The sequence below is a fragment of the Argentina silus genome, assembly GCF_951799395.1.
Source record: "Argentina silus genome assembly, chromosome: 8".
Lineage (NCBI taxonomy): Eukaryota > Metazoa > Chordata > Actinopteri > Argentiniformes > Argentinidae > Argentina > Argentina silus.
This window is the reverse complement of record NC_139662.1, coordinates 2,931,213-2,951,983: the sequence shown is the minus strand read 5'-3', so window position 1 is coordinate 2,951,983 and position 20,771 is coordinate 2,931,213. Positions and strand designations below refer to the sequence as shown.

Sequence of the window (20,771 nt, the reverse complement as noted above, 5' to 3'; positions counted from 1 at the left end):
AAGAACCACCACCTACCTAAATCACTGATGCTGTAGACACAAAGCAGACATAATTACTAAATACTGTGTAGGTTCAGTTGTAAGCTATTGGTCAACTATTAACCTTGTTGAGATCAGGCTTTCGTAGTTTCTGTACAAAGGAGTGGAAACCCGTTTGAAATTAATTATGCCTCGCCACACGTCAAACCAATAAAATACCTAATGCCTTCATAGACTAGATGTTGTGTATGGAGCACACGTCTGGCAAAACATCATTCAGTTTTTCCTTCAGGTATTCTTCCATTTTCTTCTATGTTGCAAGTTAGCATGGGCGATGCATATTACAACAAGCAATCATCTGGAGAAGCATATGGAGAAGGGTTCTTGGAATGTAACATCCAATGAAATTGCGAGGTCATTCTCAGATCGTTCAGTCAAGCCAGTTCGGCTAATCTAGAATTTTCCAGACCTCAAAGGAGGCGAGGAGAACATTGTGATTTGGAGGTATGGCTACATGAAACTAATCTACTAGCAATGCTATTGTGGTCATTGCCCAATGAGAGCCTCAGGTTCAGTCCTCAGTCTAGTGACTTTGTATACAGCTTAATTACACCTTATAGTCATGGTGAATGAGCCTGATAGAAGGCTCCTTATTGCCAAGAAATATGAAATTGTCAGGCCTGTATTAGTGTGAGTGGATGGTGTGTGACCCTCTCTCTGTCTCTGTAGGACATATTTGATGAGTTCTGTACATCAGGCAGTGGAACAGGCCTGCCATATCTGGTCCAGAGGACAATGGCCAGACAGATCTCTCTGGTCGAGTGTGTCGGTGAGATGCCCTCCTCTATATTAAGTTATTATTCACTGCGTCCATCTATGACTCACTCATTCAGTCTCTTTACAGCCAGATTAACTCACTCACTTACGCATTCGCATGCTCGCTCACTCACCCACTCACCCACTTAATAACTCACTCGCTCACTCACTCACTCACTCACTGACTCACTCATTTTTGTTTTTGTGACTACCTGCTTGATTTTGAATATTTTAGATGAATTTGATTTAGATTTGTAAGAAAATATATTTTCTATAACAGGTGCAGTACTAACATAAACTATATAGTAGAATTTTCTTTTGACAAAGGATACTGTTTTAATACACTGATTTGCTTTTGTGACATATATTAAGTTTTGAGAGTGCATTTTGCCAAAAGTGGTGTTTTAGCAAACATGTTAACTGTTTAGGGGAAGGGTTCACTGTTTTGAAAAGTTAAATACTGATTCAAGAAATGTGCTCAAGCAATTGAGAAAAACTGTAGTAACATAGGGTCATTTCTTACTCCAACCCATTTCATCTCTTGTGTGTGTCTGATAAGTATAAGTCTGATGTAAGGTTTGTGTCTCACTGTCTCCGTCCCTCAGGTAAGGGCCGGTATGGAGAGGTGTGGAGGGGCACCTGGATGGGCGAGAGCGTGGCCGTGAAGATCTTCTCCTCCCGAGATGAGCAGTCTTGGATCAGGGAGACAGAGATCTACAACACTGTGCAGCTCAGACATGACAACATCCTGGGTGAGTCGGCAGAATCCATCTTAGTACAATGTTTTTACGCTTTCACATATCAACAAAACAATGACTCCTCTGTTTCCTACCAATAGTAGTCAATATCTGAAGGGAATCTATTTCACCCCTCCAACAGGTTTCATAGCCTCTGACATGACATCGAAGAACTCCAGCACCCAGCTGTGGCTGATCACACACTTCCATGAGCTGGGCTCCCTCTATGACTTCCTACAGTACAGCAGTCTGGACCCCGAGGGCTGCCTAAGGATGTGCCTCTCTGTGGCCTGCGGCCTGGTCCACCTCCACACAGAGATCCTCAGCACCCAGGGCAAGCCAGCTATCGCCCACCGAGACCTCAAGACCCGCAACATCTTGGTCAAGAGGAATGGCCAGTGCTGCATTGCTGACCTGGGTGAGAGGAGAAGGAGGAGGCTGGGGTTGGGAGGAAAGAGAGAGAGAAATGAGGGCAATGTCCATACTTTGTTGCCTCCTGTATTTCGATTTTTAATGTATGTACAATATTGTATAGGCAATATTTCAAGCCTCACACAAAGATCTTCATCACAACAAACATGTTGAGTGCTAATGTACCATGTTAAACCTGGAGATACCATATGGGCAGCCTTCCTACCAGGTCACACATGTGTCATATCATATGTGATCATATGTGATGTCAGAGTTGACCGGTGATCACGCTGACCCTGTGTGTGTTTCTCCTGCGGTCCTGTTATGCCCTCAGGCCTGGCTGTGATGCACTGCCAGACCAGTGACTACCTGGATGTGGGGAACAACCCACGTGTGGGCACCAAGCGCTACATGGCCCCAGAGGTGCTGGACGAGAGCATCCGCATGGACATCTTTGAGTCCTACAAGCAGACGGACATCTGGGCCCTGGGACTGGTCCTCTGGGAGATCTCCCGCAGGACCATCGTCAATGGTAAACAGTTACAGCAGGCCTATGGATAAAGGAAGAGTGGTCTGCTTTACTTGAAATAACTGAAACATGTACTAGCCACATCTGAACAAAAGCTAACCAAGGGAGCCTGGGATAGATGCTTCACTACCTTCACTACCACTAACTTGAGCAGATTTTATTGAAAATACATTATATTAGTCTTAGAACTCTTAAATCTCTAGAGAATGTGTAGGAGGGAGTTCATCCATGTCTCTCAACACTACAATGTTTTTCTATCTGGCTGTCTGTGTGTGTAACCAAGTCTGTGTCTGTCTCTACTATCCTCTCTCATGATTAGCAGTCCAGTAATTATAAACAGTCTTATCTCGTGTCAGCACTCTCCCTCACAAAGTCCAGATGCTCGCATACACACACGCACACGCAAATGCACACTCACACGCACACACACTCACACACACACACACACACACACACACACACACACACACACACACACACACACACACACACACACACACACACACACACACTCACACCCACACACTCACACACACTCACACTCACACCCACACACACACACACACACACACACACACACACACACACACACACACACACACACACACAAGCACTGCCAGGCAGAGCTCTTCCATCACAATGCACTCTCCAGGGATCCCATATCTCTCTCTGCTCTCTTTTTAGTCCCATATACAGCCCAGCTCTCCCACTCTCTACCTATCTGAAGTTCCAAGTATGTTATTTCAGTTCTGTATGATGTTTACACATACACTAATTTAACTCTACAATATATAACACTACGCCTGCATTTACAATCCAATTCTCATCTGATCTAATGTAGATACAGTGGTCACTCAATCTCCTTGACATTTTCTCAACTTCCATTTCTCTTGATTAGTTTATCAAAAGTCATCATCACGATGTTGGCAATTTTCCCTATAAATCCTCCCACGATCCTCCCCACCGTAGTCATTATTAAGATGGTATGTGATCACTGACATACTGTACTAGCTGCCATACTAACTGTATATATCATCTGTGATCATGTATGTTGTTTTAGGTATTGTGGAGGAGTATCGCCCCCCCTTCTTTGACATGGTGCCCTCTGACCCCAGCTTTGAGGAGATGAAGAAAGTAGTGTGTGTGGACCAGCAGAGGCCCTGTCTGCACAACAGACTGCACTCCCACCCGGTGAGGCATCCAGCCAGAGTAGCCTGAACACACACTCACACACATCATACCACATCGCATACTGTGCAGTATACATCGAGAAACACCACCACTCACATTATGTTGAAACACATGTGAATTTGAGTGTGGTCTTGTGTCTCTCTCCACGTGCAGATCCTGTCGGCCATTGCCAAGATAATGAAAGAATGCTGGTTCCAGAGCGCCCCGGCCCGTCTCACGGCCCTCCGTGTGAGAAAGACCCTTGCCAAGCTGGACCAGGACAGTGACTACAGCACAGAGAAACTCAAACAGGACCTCTAGAACTGAACTCTACACTTACACAGAACCTATGCAGACATGAAAACAATTTAGTCTCTCTCTTCCACAGGACTTGTGAACCTACAGACCAAAATACTGGACTGGGCTCCTCTGTGGAATAATCGTACATGTTTGAAACAGGGCCTATTTTTGCATTTTGTACCCCTACAAATCCATAGAATTTATATTTGAGATTTTCACTCACATTCACTCACTTTCCTATAGTTGTTGGGGTTTTTTACATGTAAATTGGATGAGAGACAGGCTCTGGCCCTCAAGGCCAATCTCATTCCTATCCTACTATTCAAGTCTCACCGTGTCCCATACTTCTGGTGCCTCTTTCTAAGAAGTCCCCTCCAACCTATGGGGAAGACTGAATCATTTCAGGAGGAATACAAAGGGATTCTATGTATTTGTTTTGGCTTATTCATCTGTTAACATCTTGGACTGGACAAGCATGGACCAATAGGACTTGGCTGGTCTGCTACAGACAGAACAATCGGTCATTACCTAATTTTCCCTACTGGCAGATAGTGTAGTGGTGTATGGATAGTCACACAGACAGAGATGAGACACTGTCCTCATTCAGAGGCAACCTGATTCAGAGGTTAGGGGAAATGTTTGGGTCAGACCTTGTTTGCAGATGTGTCATGCTGGGTTTCCTTATGATGACGGTCCTGTGATGCTTTGGGAATGTCTCACAGTCGGTTGAGTGAGACCAATTAGGGTCATTTGCAATGAACATTATGAGGATCTTCAACTTGTTTCTATCTTCTTCCCTTATCACTCAAATACTATTTTGAACTACTTTGCTGTCTTATGTAAACATAGTTTGCAGTTTCAGCTATAACCACATTTCAGAGAATGACCTACACAGAGGACTTCAAGAGGATCTTAAATAATATAGACCGTGCTGATCTTTTTTTCATGCGTATTGCAAATTACTCCTAATTTCCTGCTCGTGTATTGTTTGTTTTCCATGCACTTTACAGGAACCTATTGATTTTCTTTTGTATTTCCTGGAAACCTTTTGAGCTGGCCACATACCCTGGCAATGCTCCCATTAGGTCAGCTCTTACCCATGATAAGATCAGCTATCGAATCTAATGAGCTAATGAATCAGTTGTGTACATATATATCCTAACAATAGAATATTGTATCTTCAACCAGCATTGGATTTACTGTAAATGTGTGGTGCTGCTCAAAGTTAAAGTGCTTTGTATGATGTTATATGGATATTGATTATGTTCATGTATTTTTCTTACATTTTTATTTTATTTTTGAATGATATTGTATTATGCAACACTTTTGACAAATAAGTGCTATCACCATCACTGCCATGAGTTCAGAAGTAGTCACAATGCTAAAAAGGGAAATAAAAGACACATGACATTATTAAAACAGGGTATTGCATTTTTCATAGTAAATAAGATTAACATATTTTCGTCGTTCTAATCAAGTCTGCGCATATTGGTCTCAAGATGCTGGTAGGTGAAAAATAGCATGCAGTTTTCCTATTGTACTCTAGAGGTTCCCAGACACTAAATGATCTATTCCACATAGCAGTGCTGTCTCATGCCGAGTTTTCGTTCAGCAGCACAGTCATCCAAAAATATGTGTTTTAGAATGTATGGTAGGCTATTATCTTTGCTGTTTTGTCGAAATTTGCCCTTTATTGCTTATTCACTTTGTTTTTAATTAAAAAAAAATGTCTTTCAAACATTATTTCTGAGTTTCACTGGCTTCAGTGAAACCTGTCTCACAATTCAGAGATATAATCTAGAAGTTTGAACCGTATGATCGTATTTCATCCAGATCTATATTTATTCCTACACAGATAGATATCAGGCAGATCCTCTCCATAAAAATGCGAACACCAAATGCTTGTATTCTTGGGACAAACTGCCCACACACAGAGACACTTACACACATACGCACAAGCATACACAATAGCAGGTATTTTATACTCCCTGTGTTTCATTGTATCACAAGGACTGAATTTACACACCATAGTCTGACGATGATGGTCAATTTAGTGTAAAGTGAAGTGAATTTCACTCCTAGCCATTTTCTGGAGACTCTCTTATTCTTCACAAATAGTAGAGAAAACATATTAAATAGAAAGAACCCAACATGTTATGAAACTCTCGTATTCATTATTTACGCATACATACTGTACATTCAACAAAAGAACATGACTTTGTGAGAGTGTGGACGGGAATTGATCATTCAGTATACGTACCTCAGCTTGTGTGTGTGGATGGCTTTGTCTGCCTGGTGTTGAACAAACTCCAGGGAGATAATACTTCATCAAAGCCCCAGTCTGTCTGGTCAGTCAGATGAAGAGGTGGTTATTTTTAACACTGTGGGGGGTTATTCAAGTATCAGAGAGGCAAAGCTCCCCGTCTGAGAGCGCTGAGCCCTACTGTTTTCCTGTCTTTCCCTTCTCTGTGTATTCCTCCCTCTGTGGGCCAATTCCAAATGGCCCATCTTAGATAGGAGTATTTGAATAGCAGACAGTGTGCACTGAAGACATTTTGGAGATAAATTGGACAGCTCGATAATGGCTGGATATAAGCCCACTGTGGAGACTAAGCAGATACAATTATACTTGGGGACAGAGCAGTGAGACCCCTAGTCAAGGGACAGGTGATAACAGCATGGCAAGATAAAACTTCCAGTCTGCCGAATGCATCCCGGACCTGCCTACTCTCATTAAGACAATTAAGTGTATCTCACTTTAATTCAATGATCTTTCACAGAATCCTCTGCACACCCAAAATAGAAGGAACTCAAGGAACATGTGTGACCCTGAGCATTTTTATGTAACCAGATTATAATCACGAGTTAGCGCTGATGCTCGATTCTTTATTCAGACTGTAAACATTTTAAGAGAGAAAGAGAGAGAGAGAGAGAGAGAGAGAGAGAGAGAGAGAGAGACTCTTCACATTACAGCAGCACATCTATTGTGTGTTTCAACAATAACTTCCACCCTAGATTTTTATGGTCATTGAAAAGATACCCTTGTCAGGTAGAAGATTAAAAAAATAAAACGATATAGGCATATAGCCTACATAAAAGGTTTGTATTGGATGCTACATTGTCATTTTCTCTTTAAGATTCTGCTCAGGATTTCAACTATTATAATAGATTCTCTTTTGGTTTGTCTTATGAAGAAACATCCCCGCCTAGTCTGATACATTTTATTTGATAAAAAAAAAAAAAAGTAATGTCCTAATGTTTGTCCTAATCTAACAGCCTCGCTCTCTAATCTTGATTTTCATTATATTTAGCGAGGGGACTACTTACAACAACAAAGGGGCGGCTGAGACGTGAAGAAGCCCTCCCCTTTAAATATAAGCACACCCCTTCAACTACGCCTGTATCACTTCGCCTGGCTGCCGGTGGTGTATGGTGTGTGGTTGTGTTTTAGGTTTGGCAGTGTTGACAATACTAGACTTGAATGATTGAATATGAAGCGATGGGAATCCTGAAGAAATGGCTTTAAAACAAACTGTCTTCACGTTGCTGGCCCTGTTTGGGTTATTAGCTATCGGCGACGGTAAGATAACACATGTGCTTTTCCGGCTTTTGCCTTGGTGTGTTTTTATTTATCTGACTGTGCTGTGTGTGTGTGTAAGGGCGGCTTGCCTTGGACGAGGCATCGCCTGTCGATCATCATGGCGCTGTGTGGGATTTGTAAACCACAGCACAGCTTGCTAGCCAACGTTGGCTTGCATAAATCAGAAATCAGCATAGAAATTGCGTATACAGCGCTGCTAATGCATGAATTAACACGACTAGACTGAGCGGTATCAGTGAGAACGTTACCAGTTCCACAGCTCAGTGAGTAGTGAGGCTGGCTAGCCATTTATAGTTTGCTAGCCAACACGCGCTTGCGTTTTGTTTGTTTCCCAAGAGCGCGAGCTCAGTGTAGCTCGCCAATTTCAGGTTTCAAAGCCGTTGCTACTATATTCATTTTGGTGTCAATATCTTAGTGAATAGCAAAAATAATCACAGGTGGCTGCGAGCTAGCAGGAATCTTTTGAGAGTTGTAATCATTGTGTGTGTGTGTGTGTGTGTGTGTGTGTGTGTGTGTGTGTGTGTGTGTGTGTGTGTGTGTGTGTGTGTGTGTGTGTGTGTGTGTGTGTCCTCACTGTTGTGTTGGTATCATAGTTATCTTTGTGCGCCTGTGTTATGCTATAATATTTACCAAACAAGCGAGAGGCGGCTTGTACATGTGGGGGAGGGATGGCAAGTCATATGTCCATTTGTAATTGTTATTGTGCAATTATTTTCCAGTTAATACACTGACTAGGCCAAACTAATCCGTAGGTAACATGGTTAACAGGTTTTGCAAGGTATCTCACGAAAGAAAGTGAGTAATTCAGCTGAAAGCCGTTTCCATGTGTGGTCTTCTCCATCTAAAAACACTAGTGTAAAGTACACAGAGTAGTCAACGGTCTGTTCAATAATGTTAGGGTAGGTGCAAGTAAACAATAAGTTTATTGGTGTCAGTATGTAAGGAGTGAAAAGGCTGTTCTGTGACCACTAACCAGGGAAAGCTGGCAGAGTGCGACAGCAGCAATGCATTCAATAGACCCAGACAGAAGTCAAAGTTGAAGTCTGGGTTCATTGTAATGGAAATGTGGTGAATGGGGTCTTTTCAGGGTCTAGTAAGGGGGCTACCGCCACCTCAATGCCCCATGTCTGCACAGAGCAGCTGAAGCTCAAATCCAGAGCTTAAATGAATAGCCTATCTGTAATTTGGCTTATGTTGCACCAAGAGACTTGTTTCTGATTGTGTACTGAAAAGTAATATTATTCTACTTATGTTTTCTAATATAAATAGCTGAAATATGGATTTTTCTTTTGAATAAATCCCAGTTTCAATTTGAGACACAGGGAAGCGCTGAGCCACGTTGGGCCAACTTCCAGTTATTTTTCTCTTTCTGTGATCTCTTCATGTGAAGGTTTTCCCATGTTGCAACTTGCCACTTAGAAAAAAGTTAAAAGGAATAGACAAACTTAACCCCATCTGCAAATGTTAATACCTCATGTCTGCTACGATCCATTTTTACCTAGGCCTGTGTTGGGTGACACATTCCACTTCCAAGAATCAGAGGGAAACTTTTCCACCCCTTGGTTTAGATTGGTCAAATTTCACATGAGACTGATTGGAAAATAATGATGGATGGATGGGTTGCACCTGAGTTGACCGTTCGACTGTCTTACTCAAACGTAACACTCTGGTGTGAGTGTTCGACCAGTGAGAGGGGGCTGATGATGGGTTTGTCCAGCTGGTCTGGGCTGTTGTGTGAAGAGGGGGCCACAGCACTGTCTGGAGCCAGAGTTTCGCACCACGTAATGGATTATGCCGTGGCAGGGCTGAATCCAGACAAACTTAACAGTAGCTAGAAAGGTTTGTGACAGCATGGGAAAACTATAAGTCCTTACTCACAGGGTAGGATTTCTCACGGACAGATTAATCACGTATGGATGGCACAAATGGAATTTAGGAGTCACTCGTGTTTAGGATCCCTAGTTGCCCTATGACGTAATCAGGTGCCTGAGTGAGGAAAAGTGAACAGCAATGTAATACGGGCCCTGTGAGCCAGAAAGACTGCCGTGAGGCAGGGTGCGTCTCTCTTTCTCTTCCTCCTCCACTCTGTTCTCTCTCTTTCTGTTGTAGGCCTAGATTCACAGTGCAGCCAAGTCTGTATATCACAGAATGGTATCTGTACTGTGTTAGCCTACCTATTGTCCCACTTATGCTTCCTAATGCCCTCTGCCATGACAGACCGGCTTCTATTGTCTGTATTCTTGAAGGAAGCTTTTGGTTGAATATCCAAAGCTATCTATAGCATCTCCTGTACCCATTATAGCCATTGGAAACAGACAGAACCCCCTCCTGCTGCCAATATGTCTCTTTGCTTGATGTTTCTCCATGCAATCACAGAGAACGTTATTTGAAGCAGCAAAAGGCCTCCATTTCCTACCTTGTAAACAGAACTATTTAAAGCGCTAAACTAGGCTACAGGTGCTGGGAGAGCTGTTTCATGTCAAAATGATGTTATGGAAATGAAAGGGGAGCATATCAAGTCAGATTCAAACATGTGCATGCCTGTCTTTTAGATCAGAGCCAAGGGAATGTACAGGAAAAGGTGTGTGTGTGTCTGCGTGTCTGTCTCTGTCTGTCCGTCCGTCCCTCCACCCGCCCCCGCATTTGGCTGATGTGTGTATATTTCTAGCCTCTAAGTGACCCGGGTCCATGATAACTGTTGTATTCTGTATTAATCGTTCTGTAGATTAAAAGCTAGGTATCTGATTTTACCGAGTGACATGTTTGTGAGTAACCACATGGTTTTGAAAACTACAAGGAGCTTCAGGGAGAAGTGTGCTTACCATTTCCGAATTAGCGACTGGCTGGTTTGTTTACGTTCATGTTCCTTTAAGAGTGGAACTCACTTTGACCTTTGTTTCTTGACAATTTTATACCATTTATTTCCTCATATGTACCAACTCTGTGACATGGGGGGGGGGGGGGGGGTTATTGTGAATTATTGTTTCCAATTCTAAGCACACTCAGTCTTGTTACCATCATGTGAAGCGCTATGGAGGAATCCTATGTTGGTTCTGTTGAAGCAAAGGGCTGTTCTACCATACATAGGTAGTCTAGTTGTTGTTATGGTGTTCTACAACTGTACTGTTTGTCACTGTATACTCTGGAGAGAGCTCATACTCTGTGTCATATCTATGGTGCTTAACCTGATACTCGCCTTCCATTCCACACTTGTCTCTTTCGAGGTGTGAAATCTGTCTTTGAACTGTATTGGGATACTGAGGAAACCAGCTCGTACTGGACAGTGGTAGAGATTGTAGGAGCTGCCCGACCGTTCGCTTTTAGAATCAGACCAGTAATCTGACCCTGCGATGGGACAAAGGTAATGACTTTCCTCCTTGCCGAGCATTGATTAGGTGTGTGTGTGTACTCGTCTGGTGGCGTCTGGTAGCTGTATGGATCTAATTTCAGCTAGTGCATTTTGGTAATGGTGCTCACTGCTCACAAGCACTGTCTGCAAGCATTAACCCTCAGAATTCTGAACCTCAAGCAAGCTTAAATATTTTCCAATTACTTCGTCATAACTCTGAGGTTCACCTGTGTTGTGACAGTGCATTGCCATTTTAACGTGAATTCCCATTGTGTCAGGTCTGACTGTTCCAACCACAAGACACACACACACACAGTCACTGCAATCAGAATGTAGGAGGTTTGTGTTGCTCATTCTGTGGTTTTGGAATCTCCCAATGTTCTCCCATAAACTAAATCCAAATTAGGGAAGTGCTGGTTATGGCAACAATGTTTTATTAATCCCTTCCTTACTATGTCTGCCATTTCCTGTCTCGACATGAACGGAATGAGAGGAACTTCTCACTTGCAGCTGAAAGGAGTCTTATCCTGCGTTACATTTTCTCATTTTTTTTCTTCCCTCCTTTTCTTCGTCAAAGTCTAGACTGGGTTTTAATGACGGTCACAGCTGGGCACTCTAGCAGACCCCCCCCTCACAGCTGGGCCCCCCCAATTGTCCGGGCCTATCTGTACTCTTCCCCTCTCCCTGTCTATCTCCAAAACACAGGGGCTTGTGACCCCCCGTCGCCACCACCCCTCCCCCCTCCACTCCATGCGGCCCTCTCCTGCTCTTTGTTCAAACAGGGCCAGTCCAATCCCTCTTCATGTCCCCCTAATCTCCACACAAAGACCCAGTGTAAGGCCACCAATTATGTGGATACAAGAGCAGAGTTCACTCCAACCACACACTCTGCTGGACTCTGGTGCCATACCCGTTCAGAGCCTAACTCGAGACCATCCGTTCACAAAACTTGCAAGGGAATTGTTAAACCGAGCACACACAATATGGTGTACTTTGTAAACAGACATGCATAAAACTTGCATTGGGTAAATAACTGCTGCTGAGTTACTTTGTTCATCTTACTTCTTTGATAGCAGTTTGATACTGTCTGTTCTGCTCTTTTGTACATGAAAGAGATTTAGTACAAAATTGCTGCTTTTATGCCTTACTTACATTTTGCATGGCTTGGTTTTTAGAATGCCTACTATGAAGTCATTATTTTTAGCTTATTCTTTGAAATTGTGATCTTTAATGTATTGTGTTGTAGGGCCCAAGCTACAAAGCAGATACAGACATGTTTTAGCCCCTAACTAGAAGAACTGACCACAACCCAAACTTGTGGTAGACCACTAACAACCCAGAGGCTAGAAGAGGAGAAGGCTGTGTGTTTCAGCCATGTTTGGTTCCCTTCCTCTGTGTCTTGGCTCTGTCTGTCCGTGTCCCCTCACCCACAGGATGATGGATGTGTTGACACAAAGTGTATGGCGTGTGTTTATTTTTATATATATATTGGGCTGGTGTCTGATAATACCGTTTACCGGGGTATTTTGAAATACGGCCAGTATGATTTTCAGCACCTTCTTGGTAGATCATTACTAAATCTGAATATTTTGGGGACTACTGTTCACACTGCTTTCAAAATCACTGATTATCAGGGCATGAAAAAACACAGGATGATTTTGATGTTCTTTTCTGGCAACCACAGAAAAGAAACCGGACGTGGCCATTGTAATTTAGGGCTAAATAGTCATTTTGTTATTCAATCAGTTTCAGTGTAGACAAGTTTGTTTTCCATCACTAGCTACGGTGGCCACAGAGGTGTGGGGAAATGGCAAGTGAAAGAACAATAGGCAACACCAACAATTACAATAAATCATTTGACCTGAGCACTCTGAGGGAGTAAACAAATGGCCAGACCTGTGAAAATGTGAGTGTTAACAACAGTTTTGCCAGGAAAGTAAGAAGGTATGAAAAATCTGGATATTGCCTAACGTGTGTGCATGCGTGTGTGGCTTCTGTGAAACCAGAGTTGAAAGATGAAAGAATTGCTCCTGTGTCCAGATAACCATCAGTATCAGACAGGATAGAGGAGATGACCTGAAGTCACGATGCCTCATCCTTTTTGTGTGTGAGGACACATTGGCTTGGCACTGACTTCAGACCAAGGAATAATGTTTTAAAGCTTAATTTGCTATAAAAGCTTGCATTGAATATTAATGTATTGTGCATGCTTTTGAAAAGAAAAGTTGAAGGTTGTTCCCCTCTTTGGACACATTTCTTTAGTATGCATGTACTGCTGTCCGTTGCCAACAGGTGAATTAAGCATTTTCTGTCCTCCATAAATGATTTTCAGATGAGCTTATGTTACTGAAAACAACATATATTTTCATGAATAGCCTAGGCCTAGTTTAAAAATGGTTCATCTCTCTTTTGACACTGTCATTGATATATTGAAGACCTCTGTGATCCCTGTCGTCCTCTGTACGGGATAGTCTGGGTACATGGGCTGTAGTCCAGCCTTCTCTTCCTTATTTAGTGAAACTATTTACTCCCATTAGGCTCCAGATTAAGAAGAGGATGTGGCACTGGGTTGTTTTTCCAACTTTATCAGGGCCCGCTTCACCTCTGTGTAATCTGCAGGAAATTCCATGTGCATGTGAACTGTGGGGAATTTGGACATGCTCCACTCAAAGTTCCTGCCACATTCCCGGCTCCAGGAGCCGCCGCACGCTGACGGGAATTACCAAGACACAGACTCACTCCACTTACTTTTCCAGTTAGTTACAACTTCATGCAAACATGCTGTTCAACTGTGGGAAACACTCCCATGGACTTCATGGGTGGGGTTTGGCCACTTGGATCCTGTCACACATCTGGCACAATATGCGTGAGAGAATGAGTGTGTTGAGTAAGACTTTATTCACAGAGAGAAAGTGTAACTCTGAGATGGATTCATGGATCCCAGGGAGAGAGTGGTGAAACTACAAGCAAGGAGATCTGCAGAGGGAAAACAGAGATTTTTTATATATTGAGACTTTTGGGGGAAATCTAGTGCCAACAGTTTTGAGTGAGCTCACAGGTCAGAGAGACCTGCAGGGAGAGGAGACTGAGGATTAGCTGAAGCCTCAGAGCAAACCATGAACCCTCTTTTTCTTTTAATTCTTCCAGCAGTTGTCGAGGTCTAACTAAGCGAAGCTCTTCTTTGAGTGAGCGGTCCTAAAATCCACCCTCTTGTCTCCCGTGTTTTAAATGCGTTGCCATTTGTTCCTGAGTGTTGTTTTCTTTAGCCACAGTGATTTGTGTCGAGTGACCCAGCCATTGTTCCTGGATCAGCTCCGAGTTGTCACGCTTCACTCACACCCCTGTGTTATCAGACCCTCCGCTCCTCCCCTGCCACTGAATGGAGATCAGTGAGTTCAGTCGACTCCCTTTTGTTTTGTACCCCATGTGAATACCTGTCCCACAGCAGCCCCACCCAGCCTGCCTAGCGTGGCCTTCATTAGCTATACCAGAGACTGCAGGATACTGAGAGAGGTCTGTTTACTGACTTCTTGGTACGGGAAGCAAGAGTATGACGCACAATCACATTTCTGGGCAAATCAAATCAGTTAGCACAGGGCTTACTAGTTGCTTTGGCACAGTTTGAAGCACAAGATGCATACAGACTTGCAACAGTCAAGGATCTAGCTAGCCCTATTTTATTCCTCTATGAACCTTCTTACGTTAGCCTATTATAAAAGACCAATAGGATCTTAGAGCAACGTGACTTTTCTTCAGTTTTAATAGGTCTCACTGCAGGAGCTCTGTCTGTGTTTAATAAAAGCCTCTCATTAAACTGAGGTTTCTTTCTGCTCTCTGTGAGGAGCAGAATGCTGCATCGGGGATTTGGCCGAGGCACTCTCCCCTTGTTGGGTTTCACTGTGTCCCTGTCCCAGGGCAGTTTCATCTCCACCGAGTGTGTTTGGGTTCATCTGCAGTGAAGGATCTGATTTCACCCGGGGCCGTCTGCTGCTAAACCAGTCTGCACGCACACTGGCTCCTCTTTTAACTGAATGGGACTCTATCCTGGGGTAGTCTTTTGAACGCGTAGTCCTAATTGTTGTCTTAGCATGCCCTCTGGTGGACAAAACTCAACACTTCAATTCTTAACTTGAATTCTTTCTCATGTCTAAAACAGCAGCCATTAACCCCTCTCCCCATCTCTCGACTTCCCCCCTCACTGTTCTCTTTCAGCTATGTGTTGTAACTGCCCAACCTGACTCCTCTCTCCATCTCCTCTTCACAGCTCTGAGATGTAACTGCACCAACTGTGAGAAGACGGCTTATGTGTGTGAGACAGACGGGGCCTGCATGGCCTCCACCTCCTTCATCCAGGGGCACGAGCAGCATGTGCGCATCTGCATCACCCGTGACAACCTGGTGCCCCCTGGCCAACCCTTCTACTGCCTGAGCGCTGAGGGCCTGCTCAACACACACTGTTGCTACACCGACTTCTGCAACAGTGTTGACCTCAAGGTCCCCACTGGTGAGGCTCCTGTCCCGGCTGGATCTTCTCTGGATCTCACTGTCATTTCCCGTGCACTCAGACAAGACTTTTTGCACTCTGACCCGGCTGTACTATGCCAGTGATTCCCAGAGAGCAGCTAGCTGCTAGCTCTTGCGCTGTTCAACTGAAGGACCTTGTGTGGGAGGGAGAGGGGAATCATGGGAGTTGTAGGAATTTACTCAAATGGGCAATTTGGAACATCAGGAGGAGGGGGTGAATGTGTCTATTATTGACTAATGAACACTTCTGCTAAATTCTGCTTCAACCTTGGGCAAGATGAAGCTATTACCATATCGCTAATACCCATTTGATTGTCTCAGATTTATAGAAGTGCAGGGGGGTAGGTACTTGGGGTCCCTTTGAAATTCAACCTTGTCTGTTGGTAAGACTGGAGAGATGGTAGCACTTACACCCTGTTTTCTCTCTCTCTCTCTCCTCCCCCATTAGTCCCAGAGAAGGAGCTGGGCTGGGTGGGCTCCGGGGGCTCGTGGGGGCCGGTGGAGCTGGTGGCGGTGATCGCTGGGCCAGTGTTTCTGCTGTGCATGCTGCTGATGGTGGGCATGTTCCTCTTCCAACACCACCAGAGGGCCTACAGCCACAGGCAGAGGCTAGAGGTAGAGGACCCCTCCTGTGACCACCTCTATCTGGCCAAGGACAAGACCCTGCAGGACCTCATCTACGACATGTCCACCTCTGGTTCAGGCTCCGGTGGGTACCTAGCTAGCTACCGCTTCCAGCCACACACTACACTAAGGATTTTTTCATAAACTTTTATCGTAGCAATATCTGTAATAAGTACATGCTCCCTGCTGCCCCCTCCAGGCCTGCCCCTGTTTGTGCAGCGGACGGTGGCGAGGACCATCGTGCTGCAGGAAATCATCGGGAAGGGGCGTTTTGGGGAGGTGTGGCGGGGGAAGTGGCGAGGAGGAGACGTCGCAGTGAAGATCTTCTCGTCCAGAGAGGAGCGCTCCTGGTTCCGCGAGGCCGAGATCTACCAGACCATCATGCTCCGCCACGACAACATATTGGGATTCATCGCCGCTGACAACAAAGGTGAGTGTCCACCACAGCACCACCCCTCCACATGCCCATAGAGATTCAAGAGAACATGACTTATTATTGGTTGACCGTCCCTTCCCCATACCTCTCTCTCTCAGATAATGGCACATGGACACAGCTGTGGTTGGTGTCAGACTACCATGAGCACGGCTCCCTCTTTGACTACCTGAACTACTACTCCGTCACCATCGAGGGCATGATCAAGCTGGCACTGTCCGCTGCCAGCGGCCTGGCACACCTGCACATGGAGATCCTGGGAACCCAGGGTGAGCAAGCAGGCATATGAATAGAGACCATAAATGTTCACCCTTATTGGTACCACAACTTCCATTTCTATGTGAGGGTAACTCTGTGTGTTCTCCTATAGGTAAGCCTGGCATCGCACATCGTGACCTCAAATCCAAAAACATCCTGGTGAAAAAGAATGGCATGTGTGCCATTGCTGATCTAGGGCTTGCCGTGCGCCACGAGTCAATCACTGACACCATCGACATCGCCCCCAACCAGCGTGTGGGCACCAAGAGGTATTAACATCACTGCCCCATAACTTGGTGTATACACAAGTCACACCATATCAGTAGTACATAGATTTTCTAAATATCCTTAAAATTAAAGATGTATATCTGATTGATGTATATCAATGTGTTTGTCTCAGGTATATGGCTCCAGAGGTTCTAGATGAAACCATCAACATGAAACACTTTGACTCCTTCAAGTGTGCGGACATCTACTCCCTAGGGTTGGTCTACTGGGAGATAGCACGCCGATGCAAAACTGGAGGTAAAGACACACTCCCGACTCCTGTCATCAAATAAAATTATTCTATATTTAAAATGCAAGTCAACACACTTTAAAAGGATGAAACCATGATACAAAATATAAGATAAAAATATTTCTCAGTCTAAACTACAGCGGAGGAGAAATGTAATGAGGTGTGTGACCAGGCTCTCCCTGTGCCCTCAGGCATCCATGAAGACTACCAGCTGCCCTACTTTGACCTGGTGCCCTCTGACCCCTCCATAGAGGAGATGAGGAAGGTGGTGTGTGACCAGAGGCTGAGGCCCAACGTGCCCAACTGGTGGCAGAGCTATGAGGTACAAACACTCAGAACCTGCACAGCTCAGTGAGAGAGTCGGCATACTCCAACTCTCTTACTGCTTGTACGAAACTGTATAACAACTGTTTTCGATTGGGACACATTGGTTATTTATGGATTGTTTAGTCTTCTACTGATATGAAGCAGTATTTTCTAATTTTACCTAATTTTGTTACCGAAACACATACAAACATTTCATATCCAACAATGGAACTGGCATGAACAAAATGAGTGACCCTAACCCATGCTCTCTCCTTCCCCCCTCCCCCCCTCCCCAGTCCCTACGCGTGATGGGGAAGATCATGAGGGAGTGCTGGTATGCTAACGGAGCAGCCCGGCTCACAGCCCTGCGCATTAAGAAGACCCTGTCTCAGCTCAGCATTGAGGAGGACGTCAAAATCTGAGTGGGCACACGCCTCAGTGGAGAAGATCACACAACCAGAGAAGATCGCCACAGGAAATGAATATGGCAAAAGACTGCAGATTAAACTGTGTTTTAAAGCCACACTCCAAGTTGTGACAAGGCCTACCTCACCTTTTTAGCCAAAACTACTGAGAATCTCCCTCCGCCCCTCCTGAGAACCCTCCGCGTGTTTCCCTACCCTTCACCCTATCCATGGGCCACCAACTACCACACTACAAACACTACCACCATACTATCACTACCGCCCTGTTTAGTTTTAATGTTATTTTGATTCCCATGGCAGGAATTATTATTGTACAGTGACAGGAATTGTTTCATATTTTGTACATCATAACTTCCCACAATGGACTAGCTATGTCCTGAAGACTCAATCATAATGTGGCTTTAATGTCAAGCTAAAGAATATGCCGTATGACTTTATATTCTGTTTTCCTGGCAACATCATGCTTTATTGCAGTTGTGAGAGTGTGGGATAGTAGCAGAAGCACTGTCTTCTTTCTCCAACAGTTCAGGATGAAACCCTAAAAGGCTTCAGAAGTCAACTATGGCCATCTCCCAATATATCACCAGACTACAGCCATTCTTTTACAGCATTCAGAATAGCCTTGAATAGCTAGTTGGCCAGTTGATAGACTTACTGTCAAACAGACAGACTGTTCATTCTGCTACTTGAATAGCCCATCTTGCACTCAATTGTAGCTTACTCCTCGTATGTGATTCCTAACAAGTATCACATGTTAGATGTGGTTCATTTATGTCGTTTTGAAACCTGGCAGGGACAGTTTTATTTATTTGTTTATAGTTTATTTCATATTGATGAACACTGTGAGATTTTATATGACAAGCCAGTGTCTCAAAGATGATTGCAATGCATCTTTGAATTCAGTCCATGATTTGCCAACCTGGGTTGTCCTGGGTTGTCCACAACACTAGGTGAATCTCAAATTGTTCCTCGATTCCTTGTGTCCTCTGGCCTTGTTTCCTTTTTTTAAAAACATATTTGAGAAGGTCTGAAGGAGCAAATATAGGAGAGGATGCATGGAATCAAGGAAAAACTGGAGCAACTTCAGTGACATGATGGCATCAATACATTAATGTCATGCTATAACATTGGGCCTGCTATGTAGTGAACCCAGGAGGCAATTATCAAACTGAGGCCGTTACCTTTATTTCACCTGAGATCACTGCTGGCATCCAATACACTCAGCAAATAGGAGGCGTATAGAACGGCAATGAAAAATACTGTTTGTTTTTAAATATATTGTGTTTTGTGCAAAGAGATCATGGTGGTTGTTTCCTTTTACGATAGATACTACTGATTCTGGGTATATTTGATTTGTATATAGAACATCTTTTTGCTTTTTTTCACATTGTGCTGTGGTCATTTTTCAGAAAATGGTTTAATTCAGAACATCAATTTCAATGGTACTTTTAGAGGATCCAATTTTGGATACATGCACGGTTACCAACTGTAGGGAAGAACTGGAGATCAGATCTGTGTATCCTGAGGGAAGATGATATTGTGTTCCCCCTTTTCTTCAAGCATTTGTGAATTATTGTATCTCTTTTCAGATCTGTATAAAATGCAGTTGTCGTCACTCAAATTAATTCTTCTCCCATAAAACATCTGTTGGGATTTTTCCCCATTGCTCAATATACGGTTCATTTCCAACAGTTTGATGGTACTACTGATCCAAGCTCTTTCTACTGTAGTCTGCAGCTCATGATTAGGGACCTTTATTGCAGGAAAGGCACTTTTATATATGAATGGATAAAATATCTGTTCAGCTGTTTAAGAGAAGGATCATTTTAAGGAAAGCTTGTTGGAGCTCAAAACACCAGTTTTTATTTATGTCCTGTATGTTAGCCATCTTCCCTTTATTGACACTGGAATAGTTAATATGATGTACCCATGACTCAAGTCTCACCAATGTGTATTTATTCAGAAAAAAATGCCATTCAGATTGAACAGGGCAAGCATAGGTTTGGTTTTGAAATATGATTTAGTTAGAAGTTGACCAGGTTTGACCTGCCACTATTTGTCTTCTGAGCTGGACATGCTGTAATGTGAAACTGCATGTTCGTCGGCAGCAATGGCTGCTAGTAATGTGAGTATATTTGTGTTGGCAGACAAGTTGATGAAGATATGACAGCCAGTTTGTCATCCTTGTGCTCTGCACTGCTCTTTCCAAATGGACTTATGGGTTTGAATAAATCATAGCAGCATTATGTAACGGTTATTAACACTTGAACTTGGGTCTCTTAAAACATTATACAAGTCTAATGATAGTCCCCTGTTATGCATGCTGTCTTGAAACACTGGGATCTCAGTCTTTACTGATGTAAAAGACTTATTTAGAGTTGTTTTGTTTCCTCTGCTCATGTTTGTCATTTGTTTTTTTTCTTTTGGATTTTGGGGTGTGAATACCCCAGTGTATGTTGCTGCTACTGTAACATGAGGAGGGATAAATATCCAGACAGCATGGTGGGAGAGTAATCTATGGTATTTCATGGGGAGAGATGGTTGTGTCATACTGTATTCCCGTCCATGTTTGGTTTGTTGCCATTATCGAACGTCCTGTTCATAAACACTTTCAATATTTCAAAAACCATGTCAAACAAATCTTTTCAGGACTAGTTAGAAATTGTGTACATAAGTGATACAGTAATAAATACAATTTTTCTTAATTGTCAGTGTCTGTCTTAATATAAATCAAGTCCCTGTCGCGTGTGTACTGCTTCTTCCCAATAACCAATAAGTTGTTACATATCAGT

The 20,771-nt window shown here is 43.6% G+C and overlaps 2 protein-coding genes across 3 annotated transcripts in view; both read left to right on the top strand.

The window, feature by feature from the left end:
• Nucleotides 1-5,361, top strand: part of acvrl1 (activin A receptor like type 1) — a 10,741-nt gene extending 5,380 nt beyond the window's left edge. For both annotated transcript variants that reach the window (XM_083674931.1, XM_083674932.1), the window contains exons 6-11: nt 709-808; nt 1,401-1,547; nt 1,675-1,950; nt 2,278-2,475; nt 3,533-3,663; nt 3,817-5,361. In XM_083674931.1, coding sequence (XP_083531057.1) covers nt 709-808; nt 1,401-1,547; nt 1,675-1,950; nt 2,278-2,475; nt 3,533-3,663; nt 3,817-3,963 — 999 coding nt within the window. In that variant the 3' untranslated portion in view covers nt 3,964-5,361. The remainder of the gene's footprint in view (nt 1-708; nt 809-1,400; nt 1,548-1,674; nt 1,951-2,277; nt 2,476-3,532; nt 3,664-3,816) is intronic.
• Nucleotides 5,362-7,369: 2,008 nt separating this feature from the next.
• On the top strand, nt 7,370-20,684 carry acvr1ba (activin A receptor type 1Ba). The gene is made up of 9 exons (XM_083675850.1): nt 7,370-7,522; nt 15,157-15,396; nt 15,865-16,125; nt 16,240-16,470; nt 16,575-16,742; nt 16,844-17,000; nt 17,132-17,256; nt 17,440-17,570; nt 17,851-20,684. The coding sequence occupies exons 1-9, from the start codon at nt 7,459-7,461 to the stop codon at nt 17,974-17,976; spliced, it is 1,503 nt and encodes a 500-aa protein (XP_083531976.1). The 5' UTR covers nt 7,370-7,458; the 3' UTR covers nt 17,977-20,684.
• Nucleotides 20,685-20,771: the final 87 nt, after the last annotated feature.

Bases quoted from the DNA above. Each gene is read 5' to 3' on its own strand.
- acvr1ba (XM_083675850.1), top strand. From the start codon at position 7,459: ATGGCTTTAAAACAAACTGTCTTCACGTTGCTGGCCCTGTTTGGGTTA. The intron at 7,523-15,156 runs GTAAGATAACAC...TCCTCTTCACAG, and splicing joins GTTATTAGCTATCGGCGACG to CTCTGAGATGTAACTGCACC. The intron at 15,397-15,864 runs GTGAGGCTCCTG...CTCCCCCATTAG, and splicing joins TGACCTCAAGGTCCCCACTG to TCCCAGAGAAGGAGCTGGGC.